The sequence below is a fragment of the Athene cunicularia genome (genome assembly GCF_003259725.1).
Source record: "Athene cunicularia isolate RWA chromosome Z unlocalized genomic scaffold, athCun1 chrZ_part1, whole genome shotgun sequence".
In the NCBI taxonomy this organism is placed as follows: Eukaryota; Metazoa; Chordata; class Aves; order Strigiformes; family Strigidae; genus Athene; species Athene cunicularia.
Genome location: NW_020799142.1, coordinates 21,226,309 through 21,239,767, shown reverse-complemented (window position 1 = coordinate 21,239,767; position 13,459 = coordinate 21,226,309). Strand labels below are relative to the sequence as shown.

At 40.9% G+C, this 13,459-nt stretch overlaps 1 protein-coding gene across 1 annotated transcript in view; it reads right to left on the bottom strand.

The window, feature by feature from the left end:
* The window catches only part of PLCXD3 (phosphatidylinositol specific phospholipase C X domain containing 3), a 37,521-nt gene that overhangs the window by 20,095 nt on the left and 3,967 nt on the right, over nucleotides 1-13,459 (bottom strand). The window contains exon 2 of the mRNA XM_026865810.1: nucleotides 10,488-11,196. Coding sequence (XP_026721611.1) covers nucleotides 10,488-11,196 — 709 coding nt within the window. The remainder of the gene's footprint in view (nucleotides 1-10,487; nucleotides 11,197-13,459) is intronic.

Sequence of the window (13,459 nt, the reverse complement as noted above, 5' to 3'; positions counted from 1 at the left end):
AGCACTGATATGAACTCAAATTAGCTCCAAAACCAAAAATGTTTTCATGATTTTGAGAGCTCTTGCTGGTTCTGATCAGCACTAAAAATAGGCATTGTAAGAAGTCTCATGCTTCCCGTAATACTGGTAACTTCTGAATTGATCTCATATTTTATTTAATGAGAACTCCACATTGATGAACTAGGGTTGCTGTACCACAAATGAAGCAAACCACATCACTGACCACCAGGGAAAAGGTAGACTAAAAAATGCATTATATAGCTTGTAAAAATATAGCAAGGGATTGCAGAGGACGCATCAACAATAAAGTCAAGTTCTCCTGGAGTGAAGCCAGGACAGATATTTGATTGAGACACGCCATAACAAAGAGATCATAGAATCACAGAATAGTTTGGGTTGGAAGGGACCTGTAAAGATCATCAAGTCCAATCCCCTGCAACAAGCAGGGGCATCTTCAATTGGATCAGGTTGCTCAGAGCCCCATCCAACCTGACCTTAAATGTTTCCAGGGATGGGGCATCTACTACCTGGGCAACCTGTTCCAGTGTTTCACCACCCTCATAGTAAAAAATTGCCTTCTTATATCTAATCTGAATCTACCCTCTTCTAGTTTAAAACCATTATCCTACTATATATTTATATATAACATATATATATATTATATATAAAACCTATAAACCCCTTGTCCTATCACAACAGGTCCTGCTAAAACGTCTGTCCCCATCTTTCTTATAAGCCCCCTTACAACATCTGTAAGATGCTACATCTGTAGCTCTTCCATGGTCTGCTGATGTAGTTGCTCCATCAGAGAAGGCCACTAGGTTGGTCAGGGAGGACTTGCCCTTGGTGAAGCCATGCTGGCTGTCTCGAATCACCTCCCTGTCCTCCCTTAGCCTTAGCATAATTTCTAGCAGGATCAGTTCCATGATCTTCCCAGGCACAAAGGGGAGGCTGTCAGGTTGGTAGTTCCCAGGGTTCTCCTGTCTACCCTTTGTAAAAATGGGTGCACTGTGTCCCTTTTTCCAGTCACCAGGGACTTCACCTGACTGCCATGACTTTTCAAATATGATGGAGAGTGGCTTGGCAACTACATCAGCCAATTCCCTCAGGATTCTGGGATCCATCTTGTCAGGTCCCCTAAACTTCTGTGGGTTTAGGTTCCGCAGGCAGTCTCAGATCTGATCTTCTCTTACAGTAGTAGGGACTTTGCTCCCCCAGTCCCTGCTCGAGGTCCATCCACTCAAAAGGTGTGGGAAGAGAGATTGCCAATACAGGTCATTCCCTCTTTCTTCAGCATGACACAGAGTTTTGCTGGACCACTCTGCTCCACTGGCACCAGGCAACACAATCCTGTCGTGTCAGCGACGCACTGAGCATGAGAGTCCCTGCAGTGGCTCATGCTCCTCTCGTGGGATACAGATCATGCTGCACATTCACCACAGAGCTGCTACAGTCCCCTTCCTCCTCACAACAGATGATAATAGCGGTCAGCCTCAACTGAGCATCTGCCTCATATCAAGTGTCAAAGACTAGCCAGAGAGATCTTGCACCTCTCCACCCAGCAGTGACGCAGGGGGAGATGTGCTAGATAGAACAGCCTCTGCCAGTGTGATCCAACATGTTGGTATACTGTGCATCAGCAGACATGTTATATAAAAGATTACAAGAGTGCACAAGCATGGTCCTGGAGAAAAATACACACCACTTAAAAAGAAAAAAGCAGATCTGAGTCTGCACATCAGAAGAGATGTACCCTGAAGAGTTGCAGGAGAGAAGCCCAGGTTACTGAGAGGGAATTACAGTAACTGAGCCTTGTGGTCAGTCCATCCAATGCATTATTTTCAGCTGCTAGAGAATAAAGAAAAGTCTTGCCTGAGCTGGAAAATATTTTTTCAAGCAACAGCCCACCTATAATTTCCATGAAAAATAGATTAGAAGAAAAAACACCCAGATGTTCATCATATTGATTACTACTTCCACAAATGTTCCTCAGACTGCAGAGCTCAAAGGAGGGAGCTTTCCACCAAGAGAAAACTGTTCAGTTGGATTTATGTCTCTTCTGTTCTAGTGCAGCCAGACAGTAATAGCGCTGAAATGCTGTCTGATGGAGAGAGGGAGCCAGCAGCTAACCCCACTAGGTGAGACAGATCATTATCTGCCAAATGCTCTCTGAGCTGAGATTAGCAATGGGCTCAGAATTTACTGTGCCTGGTGTGAGAGCAGGGCAAGAGCCTGGCTCTCATTTCCAGTGCTGCAGCAGTGACCTTACTCACCCTTCTTGGCTGAGCCCTGTCCTTACCTTCTGCAGAAGGATGGTTAACAGATGGACCAAGCTGGGCGCAGTCACGTGCCATGACACGTGCTCGTACTCTTCAGAGAAACAGCACCGTCTTAGACAACATACAAGTACCTTGATGACCTTCCAGCAATGAGCTTCAGGATCGCCCACCTAGCACTCAATGACAGCCTGAAAGAGCATCTCTGGGTACAAAACATCCTTTCCTAATTCCTTCCAGTGGCAACTTTAAAGACTGATGGTTTCATATTTAATGATTTAATCTTAATTGTTCAAATCCTAACCATCACCACGCATGAAGCTGAGGTAGAAATGAAACTTGCTGGCTGACTGCTTGCAACAGCCTAGAGGAAGAAATGAAAACAAAGTAAAAAGAGTGTACATGTGAGGACAGATGACAAAAGGTGGCTAAAGAAAGGATGGAGCAACAATGCTCCTGAGCAGAGGCAGATCCAACTCCTGTTACTGGGACAGCGGTCATGAACCCTGCACAGCCAATGGCTCAGTTGAGACAGCAGGGAAGGGTAGTAGGAGTTGAATCCTCACTGCTTCAGCATTTTCCTCAATCAAAAGCAGAGAATGGAGGGCTGTCCCTGTTGTTGCTTTCCTCTGGTAAGCAGCAAAACCAAGGCAAGCCATAATGACTTACTTAGCTCTGAGGAAAAAGCCTGCTCACAAGGAGGCAAGTTTCTTTGCAATATCCACTCAAACCTTGGGAAACAATGCAACAAATATGTAGGCTAAAATCATCCCTTCTGAGTTACTCAAGCAACATAGTACACTAGCATACCTGTAGGAATTATCTGGATTACGGCATTGCATCAGAGCTGTAATTTGGGTGGGTCTATCTGGAAAAGGAGACAATCCAGTTGCAAACTTCAGAGTATGTAAATCCAAGTAGGAAGGGAATAAGGATCTAGGTCTGTCTCCCTTCACTGTCCAGCAGCAATATTAAGGGGTCCATCATTTAACATCTGATTTTGTTCCTGATTTACTACATAACAGTGCTTCCTGGCACACTTGAGAGCACCATGGTGCTGTCTGAAAAGTTAATCAAGTTTCAGTAACACACCATGAAACAAATGATGGTAAGGTTCCTCCTTTGTGATATAGCGAAGAAAAAAAAAAAAAGAAATCAGTGGGAAAGTGCCTGCTTCTCACCATGGCTCCTACACCACTCTAACCACTCAGTCTCCTTCATATCTTAATACTATTTTATGATACACTGCATTCTGGATGACAGTTGCTTAGTTACAAAAACTCTCAGATCAACAGCTACAGTATTAAAATCTTGTCAAAGGTCAAATCACACTGTATGATCATTCAGTGTCTTAAAGACATGTCTTTTATTATTTTTCTTAGTGTCTGAGATGAATACTGAAGGACATATTACTCAAATAGGCTGTGCTTTGTTAAATCAACTGTACACCCTGGGACTGTGCACACAATACATGCAATGGTATAGACAAAGTCTGTTCTACTGTGACTTAATGAAGTTTATATCTTAGCCCCCCCCCTCCTCCCTCCAAAACAAAGTCAATCCTGGAAGAAAATGGAATTATGAAACATTTGTCTATGAGTAAAGTTGTAAAAAAAAAAGAGATCAATACAATGACTTTAAACATTTCCAGGCTTTAAGAACAAAAGAAATAAAAGAAATAAAAGAAATAAAAGAAAAGCTTTATATTGTATCAAATCAGGATCTTTCACAATGACAGTGGCTCCCTAAGAAAGAACTGCATTGCATCCCACAGATATTACTGAATTCCTAGGGAAAAAAACTTTATTATCTCTGTTTCAATAGGAAAAACATAAGCATATTTATAGCCTGTGCAAGTTCTGCATGACACAGAAGGTGCACCGTACATCACCAAAACCTTTGGCCTGGCTGGCTTCTCTATTTACAAGTCCTTTTCCACTCCTCCTGTTCCAGCTGTTTCTTTTGTACAAATGTGGCACCAGGGTGCCAGGTTCCTTTACTGTTTCCTCTATATGCTTTGCCCCAACATAACTCTGGCTATAGCCTACATGCCTAACTGCTCATTTAGTCCACAAAGACTACTTGTTTGTAAGCACAGGGAAGCCTTTAACAAAATTAATTGCAAGCTTGGTATACCTTCTGACAACTGATCCCATGGGCTTTCTGTCGCTAAGGCTTCCTTAGCCTACTGTCCAAGCAGAGATAGCCACTGCGTAAGATGACTTCTCTAGGGAAACTGTGGATGCATTCTCCCCTAGATTACAATTGAAAGCCCTCTAAGTCTTTGGAGGATGTTCAAAATTGCACAAATCCATCAGGAATGTTACAGCATGTGCAACGGGGTGACAGAGATGACAGGAATTTTCTGACTATTTCTATCCACATCCTACCACTCTGGGACCATGGAGCAGCTACAGGAGATTAAAAATTCAAACTTCCAAACATATAATAACTGCATGTTAGTTAGTCCAGGACTGCTGGATCAGTTCTCTGCTTGAAAACTGACAAGGATGCCCTTATAAATCTACTCTACTCATGTAGTCCTGAAGGCAATGGTTTGCAGCATGCAAGTGCTAATACAACACAGACATGGATGTTGTCGCACCTGCTGAGTTTGTATTTGCTTGAGTTTGTATTAAATGTCTTTGTATTACAGAAAGTCATTATCAGCTCGAAAGCCACCTTGTGAATAAATCTGCAAAGGCTTGTTTGCCTAAATCTCTGCGGTCATTTTGTACCTTATAAATGAAGAGAAGGACCAACCCATCAGGGAACTGTTCCCTTCACAATGAGGTAAAAGCAGCCCAAGAAGACCCAGGCCCAGCATCCACAAAGGCATTTTTCCAGGGGTCAGCATTTGTTAGCATCTATTAGCTGCAGAGTTTCCTTAGTGATCTAAGTAATGTCAGAAAGATCAAAGAAAATCCAACTGACTTAATGAGCCATTTGCAATTTCACTACAGCAGCCCTGCAGACTGAAGCATGAAATCTTTGAGACAAGTAGACATTAGTGACAGTTTACAGCAGCGTAGTTGGGGGAATGAACACTTCCTTTTCATGATGGAAATGCTTGCTACTTTCTGTATACACAGGGCCAGACTGCTCAGAGCCCGATGATGGGATCACATAAAGTATCTTTACAAGTAGTCACACAGCATATACTGTAACTGCAAGCAGGTGTTCTCCAGTGTAACATGATGAAAGTTGCAAGCAGGCCTAATAGAGGAAAAGACTGTGAGACACCCTCACACATCCCCAGAAAACATGAAACCAACTACCCTGAACGAACACCCCAAAGCTATGCCCCCCCAAACACTGGTGGTCACGTTGCTGGTGATCACCATGCCAACTTCCTTTCTGGACTAAATCCCACAGTAGGTACGTAGACAAATACTTTCCCCTAACAAAGTTCTTAAAAATCCTGTGCTCCTGTATTTTATGGCATTTTAGTACTATTCCAGGTTCGTGACCAAAGCCATCAGACACAACCACCCAGCACTTCCCAAGGGAATGCGATACTTAAATCCTTGTCCAGACAGATGCTCAGATGATGAAATGCCACTAAAATGCCTGCCAGCAAAATCAGCCTGAACACACAGAGCCTATTTGGGACTTTACTGCGCAGGCTTGCTGACGTGGCAGCTAGATGCTTCAAATGAAACCAAGGACTCCCTGTGCTGTTCTGTGTGCAAACATGGAGATTGCCTCTGGCGTGGAAAGACTAGAAAAGTAATTAAGGATCGTTTGAGTAAGGATAGAAATACTAAGGATTTGGCTGAATTCCCCAGAGTTCTTTTGAATTTCCTACTAATATACCAGAATGATAGTTTGTGCCTTCTGGGATCAAAAAGAAAGACATCCACCTCCAAAGTCAAATCCAGTGAGAGCAAGCTGGTGAGAGACCGAGTCTACAGCTGCCTCTTGGTATTTAAAGAGCTCACACACCACCTCTGCTGCTATGGGGTTGTGGAGTTCTAAACACAAACCAGGTCATCAGAACCTGCTGCTCCCCTGCAGCCTACAATGGAGACAGACACCAAGGTTACAAGCAAGAGGGATGTCCAGACGATTAGCAAAATACAGTTGCCACAGTTGCTGTGGCATCAGTCAGTACCACATGTGGATCAAAATATTATCAAATTCTACTCTTCCAGCAACACTCAAACTTTCAAAAAATTCAGCTGGCTGAGATATGGTTTGGAAGAGTGCGTCCTCAGAAACTGACTCAAAACTCCCACTTGAAACTTCAGGGATTATTTTTCATATAATACCCACCTATTTGTTAGCTAAATCTGACCCTGCTTAGTTAGTTTATGACTGAACCCAGAGATGGCCTTTTTCCAGACAGCTTCTGTGGCCTACTTACCACCCCTTTTGTTAATAGTATGGCTTCTTTGCCTCCACTTCAAAGGTTCATTCTCATGTGCAGGAATTATTTTTTTTATTTGCTTTGGTTGCTAAGGGGGCAGCTTTAGCATGATAGGCAAGGATTTAGTGACATGCGAGCTACAGGGAACATTATCCTTTAGGATTAACTTGGAAATCAAGTGAGAATTGGCTGGGTATGTATTAGTACCACAGGATTTTTGCATCCTCTAAAGGAGATCTGTTCTTCTGTATTATGCATCCTCGAAGACAACAAAGAGGTATCATGCTCATCTCCAGTGTCAGAGATAAAATTAGTAATTTCACTGCAAATCAGAAAATAAACTAGATTATTATGAAGAACAGCTCTACACTCATCAAAAGGTTGATTCACAACTGCCTTTCAGAAGTACTAAAGGCAGCTGCTTCACTGTGAAGTTAATTCAATAAGCAGAAAGAACATAATTTATTTGGTACGTACTGTTTGCTAATCAAAGAGTATTTCTTGGCATCTGAACTGTGCATGACAGAATGTTAAGCCTGAAAACATATTGTTAGGCCTCAAAGTTTTTCATCAAATCCAAGAAACATAATGTGCATGCATTCGAGTGATTCTCCTCATTCAAGTGAAGATGAAAGCTGTGTTACAATGTTAAGTAACTCTGAGCTGTGGTCCTAGGAAGAGCTTAGGATAAATGGCTTTTTCCCCTCTTGCATTTGTGCAGGATAGAAAGCTTGATGACTTTATAACTTCTCCTTCCAAATTACTGTCCCACAGAGCATTACCTGTGATGACAGCAAGGCCTGTGAGCAAGTGTTATCGGTAAAAACCAGTCCTGGTATATCTTCTACTGAATTCAGTCTTAGGAGGATGAAACTGGGTTTTTTTTTTAATCAAGGTTACCATCACCTCCCATACTGCACATCTGTGCTGTGGCAAACAGGTTGAGGAATAATGTCACTTCTCCTTCTGAAACGTATCGCCTTAGGAGACTGCCCTGCTGAGGTCTGAACACGTAAACCTGCATCAACACAAGCAGCTGTGAGGAAAAAACAACCATCTTGGCTAAGGAGCCACAACATGAGCTACAAAGTAGCAGAAAGGAGCATTGGATTGCTGCATGGTGTTTCCCTGACATTTTCTTGGTCTGACGGATGCTGCAACTGAGAGAAACCAGTTTTTCCCTCTAAGGTGGCTACTGCTCTTCAAATTGTAAATAATCTCATGACTAACAAAAAACTTCAGAGATAAAAACCTACTATGTTTTACTGGATCTGAAAGGATCTAAAACTTTGCTCTGTTTTCAGAGTTAAGTCAATATGTAAATGAAAATGGACACTGTACAGATGGAGGGAAAAAGAGACAACTACAAGTTTTATCTGAAAATGCCAAAGAAGCTTTTCTGAAATGTAGTGTTTAATTTAGGGGAAAAAAACCCACACCAGAATTATTTGAAAAAAGTCAACCTTAGTCCACATTTGCATTCAGAGCATTCGAAGTTCAATGTGCAGGGAAAACCCCACTCAAGTATGGTTATAAAACTGCCAACAAAGGCAAGATACTGAATTTTTAATGCAAAGCTCTTCACCAGCATTTATTAATAAGCAGAAAGCAAATATAAAGTGTATAAATCTATGCAGCAACTGGCACCAAAAGCACTCTTTTTTACAAATAATTATGAGATGGTTCAAAGTAGCAAACAGAGCCCAAGTGGAACATAGGCCCCAGCTCCTTCAGTATGAATGGCATACTTTTAAGTTACTGAAACATTAATGCAGCAAGATTGAAGAGAATTCTGTAAATTCTATTAATTGTGCTCCATCCTTTAATTGTTCATCTATTTACTTTTTAGCAGGATCATCATCAAGTGAGGAGCAGTTCTGAGTGGGTTTACCTTTAGAGCAGTTAACACAATATACAAGCTCATTTTCTATGTAGACACACATTCTATGTACACACATTCCAAGCCTGTGTCTTCCTGCAGTGTATTTTTGTAATAAAAGTACAAATAAAAATTCAAAATGAGATGCTACCTTGGAAGACTAAATACTAGCTTTGGAGATAATTTTAAAGCTCCATCTCTTTTCCAATGGTTAAAAGAGTTATATAAAGAAGGAAAAAAGTATTCATGCAGCAGCTGTGATTACACACTTGTGACTTGTGAAAAATCTCAGTTGCAATTTAAAGAAACAACATTTCCAGGTATTCCTGCCCAATTATTTACTGACATTTCAAGTTAGTTATCTCAAACTTTGCTGTAGAGAAAGGTGTACTAAGAGTTCAAAGGCTCAAGCTTTTCAGAGCTGAGCCAAACATATCCAGGATCCATTTGAAGTTTTTATTTTTCCAAACAGCTTAAAGGATGCACATTTTGAGCCAGAGAAGAAGAAAACGTTTTTTAATGGCTATTCTATTGATGCAGCAGGTTTTAAGAACCACCTGGTAGTTTCTTGATTGTGTTATTTAATGTTCTAAAGAACACTCAGAAGGATGTTTACCAGGGAAAAAAAAATATCCCTGAACACCAAGGTGAGTGTTTAGCAGTAAAATCCATCAACAAAGTAAGATTTCAGCACAGAGCAGTGCCCTTCAGATTCAGCAGAAATGGAAATCCCCAGTCCAATGGAGCCTATAAAAACATATGTGGAGGATATACAAACAGCTGCAAGTGCAATTGTACAAGCACTTCTGAATCATATTCCACTGCTTATAAAACCTTCTGTGTCAGTGTTTTACCATTTCAGGTAAAGTTTTCCCCTGTTTTTTTTCAATTTAACAGTCACTTGGGAAGGTTGCCATAAAAACGGCTCAACCTTTCCCAAAAATGAGGCATGTTTTCCTCGCAGGTTGTAGTGTCACAGGCACTGCATCATTCATCTCATAGAAGGGGACAGTGTTCCCAGTAGACCTTCCTGGCACAGGCACATCCATGCAGAGAGCAGAACATTAGGAGGCCAATGACCCCCATTATAAATTCTTTACACTCTGCAACCCTTCCATTTTTAAGGGAAAAAAAAAAAAGTAGCTCTTTTGTCTTGGCATTAAATTTTAGGTTTCCTATCAAGTTGTCAAGAACACAGTCATATATACAAGCCTTTAAGCTGAAAACTGGCTGTGATTTATCAAAGTCAGAATGGTATAAATAATGTATGTATTGCACAGATGGCTTTTTTTGTAATGTAGCAACTAATGGCCTGTCAACACAGTATTCCATGTACAGAACCTCTACAATGGTCTGCAGTCTCTTTCCTGTTTGATAAATGAAGGCCTGTTAGGAGGCAAATTCTCTCTAATGATCTCCCGATATTTTTGATAGAATGTGTAATGGTATGCAGAAAGAAAAGACATTCCTCTTTAAGGTGTGCAAAAGTAGTTAACGATGCAAATTCTGTAGGCTTTGCTGATGAACCAAAATGAAATAATTATTTACCCAACTCATGAAGCCTGATACATAAATAAAACCATAAATGATCTAGATCATTCAGATAGATTTGTCCACATCCAGTAAGGAAATCAAAGGCAAGATGTTCAGTGTATGTGGTAAGAAACAACATTTGAAAAATAAAACAAATGGAAAAACCTGTGCAGAAAAAAAAAAAAAAAGGCCAAGCCAATCCCCTAAAATCCCACTAGGCTTTGGCACCAGATTTTCTTTCAAGATACAAAAGCTTGTCCTTCAATGTGTTTTTTTTCTATAAATATTTTAGGATGATGCCCAGGTTCTGACTAACCCACAGTAGCGTGCATAAAGACATCTCCTGGCATTTCTTTAAAAGGAATTAGAAAAGCAGCATTTCCAACACACACATTCAGCACAGTCAGCACATTACCTGCCAGAAACTTACCTTTCTGTGATCGTTTCTCTGAGACCACTAGCAACCCCTTTCACCACTGTACTAGCCTTTGGCGTCAGCACTACTTGAGATATAAAAAATGAGCCCTTCTTTCTTCTTTCAGTGATTGATGCCTGGAGGAATTGAATCAGTTTTTCCGGATCTGTGGTGTTTGCCCAGGGAGCTGGCATCATCTGGCCTGGCCAAAGAAATGGTACCTCAAGAGCCACTGGACTGTGGTAGAAAACCAGCACTTGGTGTTCCTTTTCCCACAGGTACTGGAGGCTGACTTCATGGGCGAATATAGCAGGACACATTTTGTTTCCATACGTGTCTTTGAGCATTTGGACAAGCTTTTCATGATGGTATTTCTGCATCCCGTAGAAGTGATTGAAGTCCAAGAAGACCACTTCTTTTGGGTGGTCACTGAGAAACGCATTGATCTCTTCCAGACCCTCCTTGACTTTGGCACTGAATAAACCATGAGCAAAGTAGAGTTCATTGTCTGGGTCTCTAGGCTTGGTGGAAATTCTTAGATCAAAATACCGTATACCTGCCCCCAGCTGGCTAGTGAAGTTCATGGTTTGTGTAGCCAACCACTTCCTCATCAGCTTTTTAGCCACAGTCCCAAAAACAGACACAAAATTCTGGACCGTCTCTGGCTGTTCAGGCCCAACTGGAGAGGCTTCATCGATGTAGAAGCTAAATGAATCATGAGAGCCTAAAAACACAACAGAGGAGAACAATCAATATTGTATTAATCTGTTAAAAGTCATTAGTGATTCTTTATTAATAAACATAATTTTCTGACCTGTATCAAATCTCACCAATGGACTCCTCCCCTGTCCTTTTTCTCAATAAATTACATTTGTCTGGCAGCATTTACCCCACCAGCAGCTTGCAGGAACTTAAAGGAAATGCAGGGCCTGTTTCACTGTTTGTCTGGGCATTCTCTCACTCTCTTCTAGATCTTACTTTTATGCCTTTAAGCTCACTGAAGTCAGTGGGCTCTGAACGTCCGAGCAATCCTGGTGTAACTCCAGCAAAGCCAGTCACAAAATAAAATCCGTAGAGCCAACAAGGAGAGTCTGACCCTGCACACTGAATGGTACACTGTCAAGCTTGCAGAACCAAAGGAAAAAACATGCACACCTTTATAGCCAACTAAAATATGAGTTGAAAAATACCGATGGCATGTATCTTTCTGACCTTTTCCTTATTTCAATTCTCATCTGGTCACTAACAAGGTGACTGAATGCTGTTTTCCTTCTTAAATTTACCTCTAAAATTCTTTGCTTTCCTTTGCTACTGAAGTACAACAAATAGAGCCAAGGATAACATTGCATTCCACTGATAAAATACAGAAACTCCACTGCATTCTCTTGACAAGAATGAGACGTATTACTTATGCTTATATACAGAAGTCACCACTTCCACAACATAACAAAGTTGAATACAAATATGTAAAACATGAGCTATGCAAAATTCTCTGTCTCAAGGTACATCCACTAAAAAAAAAAATAAATCAACCAACAAAACCACAAAACAAAAAAGCCACAACTTAGTTTGCACAGTATCTATACATTTACATGAAAGTCGCTGATAAAGCTAAGGACATCTGCAAACACATGATCATTCCTCTGTAAGTGACTTTGTCTTTGACCAGTTGCTTTATGGTGAGATGAGCTGACCCTAGGAGATGCTCATCACCCTGGTCAACCACTAGCCTTCTGAATACCTAGTGGTGAAATCTGGCAGTTTATAGAGAAATTCTGTCTGGCTGCAGGCAGAGCTGCACTGCTGCTGTCCCAGCAGGAGGGGATGCTTCTGGTCAGACTCACTGTGGCAAGCAGGTCTGCTTCTCAACCTATGTCACACTGCTTCCAAAACTCCTTCAAGGTCAGCAGGCATTGTATTTCTGAAGTGGACTGTAGCACTCAGGGATCCACTCTGAGGGACGGGATTCCTCAGAGATCCAAATCCTAGCATCAAAATGCATTCAGAAGACAAGCCTTGCCTGCTACTGACATTTCTGTAGGTGCTCTTCAAAATTACTTTCCAAAGCATGCATACTGTGGCAAGTAAATATCACATTACTGAAATCCTGCTAGTCAGTCATTTCTGATGGTGATGCTATTTTAAGTGAACTGGAACAAACCCTATAAACTGAAGTGACAGCTAAAATATTCTCTTCTTTAACAATAAATGGAGTCACGACAAATCATCTTAGACTCTGGCTTGGATTTGGCTTTGTTTAATCTGCAAAATGTCTTAAAATTTTGTACACCCCTGCTTTTCATGGTTGTCTCTTTGAACTGCATTTTACTTTAAATATTAGATAAATTTTCCATTTTGATGAAGCTTTCTAGTGCTAACTGCTGAAGCAATAGCATATTCCTTGCAGAACCTGATTAGATCACAGAGTATCTGGTTACACACTGATATCCCAGGGGACCAGATCTGCATATAGAATTTTAATGGTAAAACAAATGATTGGAGCAGTGATTTGTGTTTCAACAGTATTACAGGGAAAATCAATGAGATATATTAAATGTTCTGCTCATTGTAACCAGCACTAATCTAGAAATCAAAGTAAATCCAGTCTTGTTTAAAACAAGGCATTGCTACTGATCTTAGCAAACACTCACTTTGTACACTGAAGTCCCTGTTATTTCAGCAGGATTTTATGTCATAGTAAGTACATGTATAAACATGATTAAATGACTGCAGCAGTAGGCTAAAAATGGTATTAAGATTAATTAAACCACTTGTCCTTTATTGTCTGCTCTACAGCCACTGGCAACCTGAAGTTGCAGAAGAGGTAGCCAAACTTGATCACCATGGCCAATATGAAACATAGTGCCAAACACTACTCAAAAATATTTGAGAGAGGAAGCACAGTTCTTAGAACAGAACACCAAGGTGAACAACTTATCAGCAGGTAGCATTTAGCTACTGGTAATGCAAAACAGAGAAGAGACCGG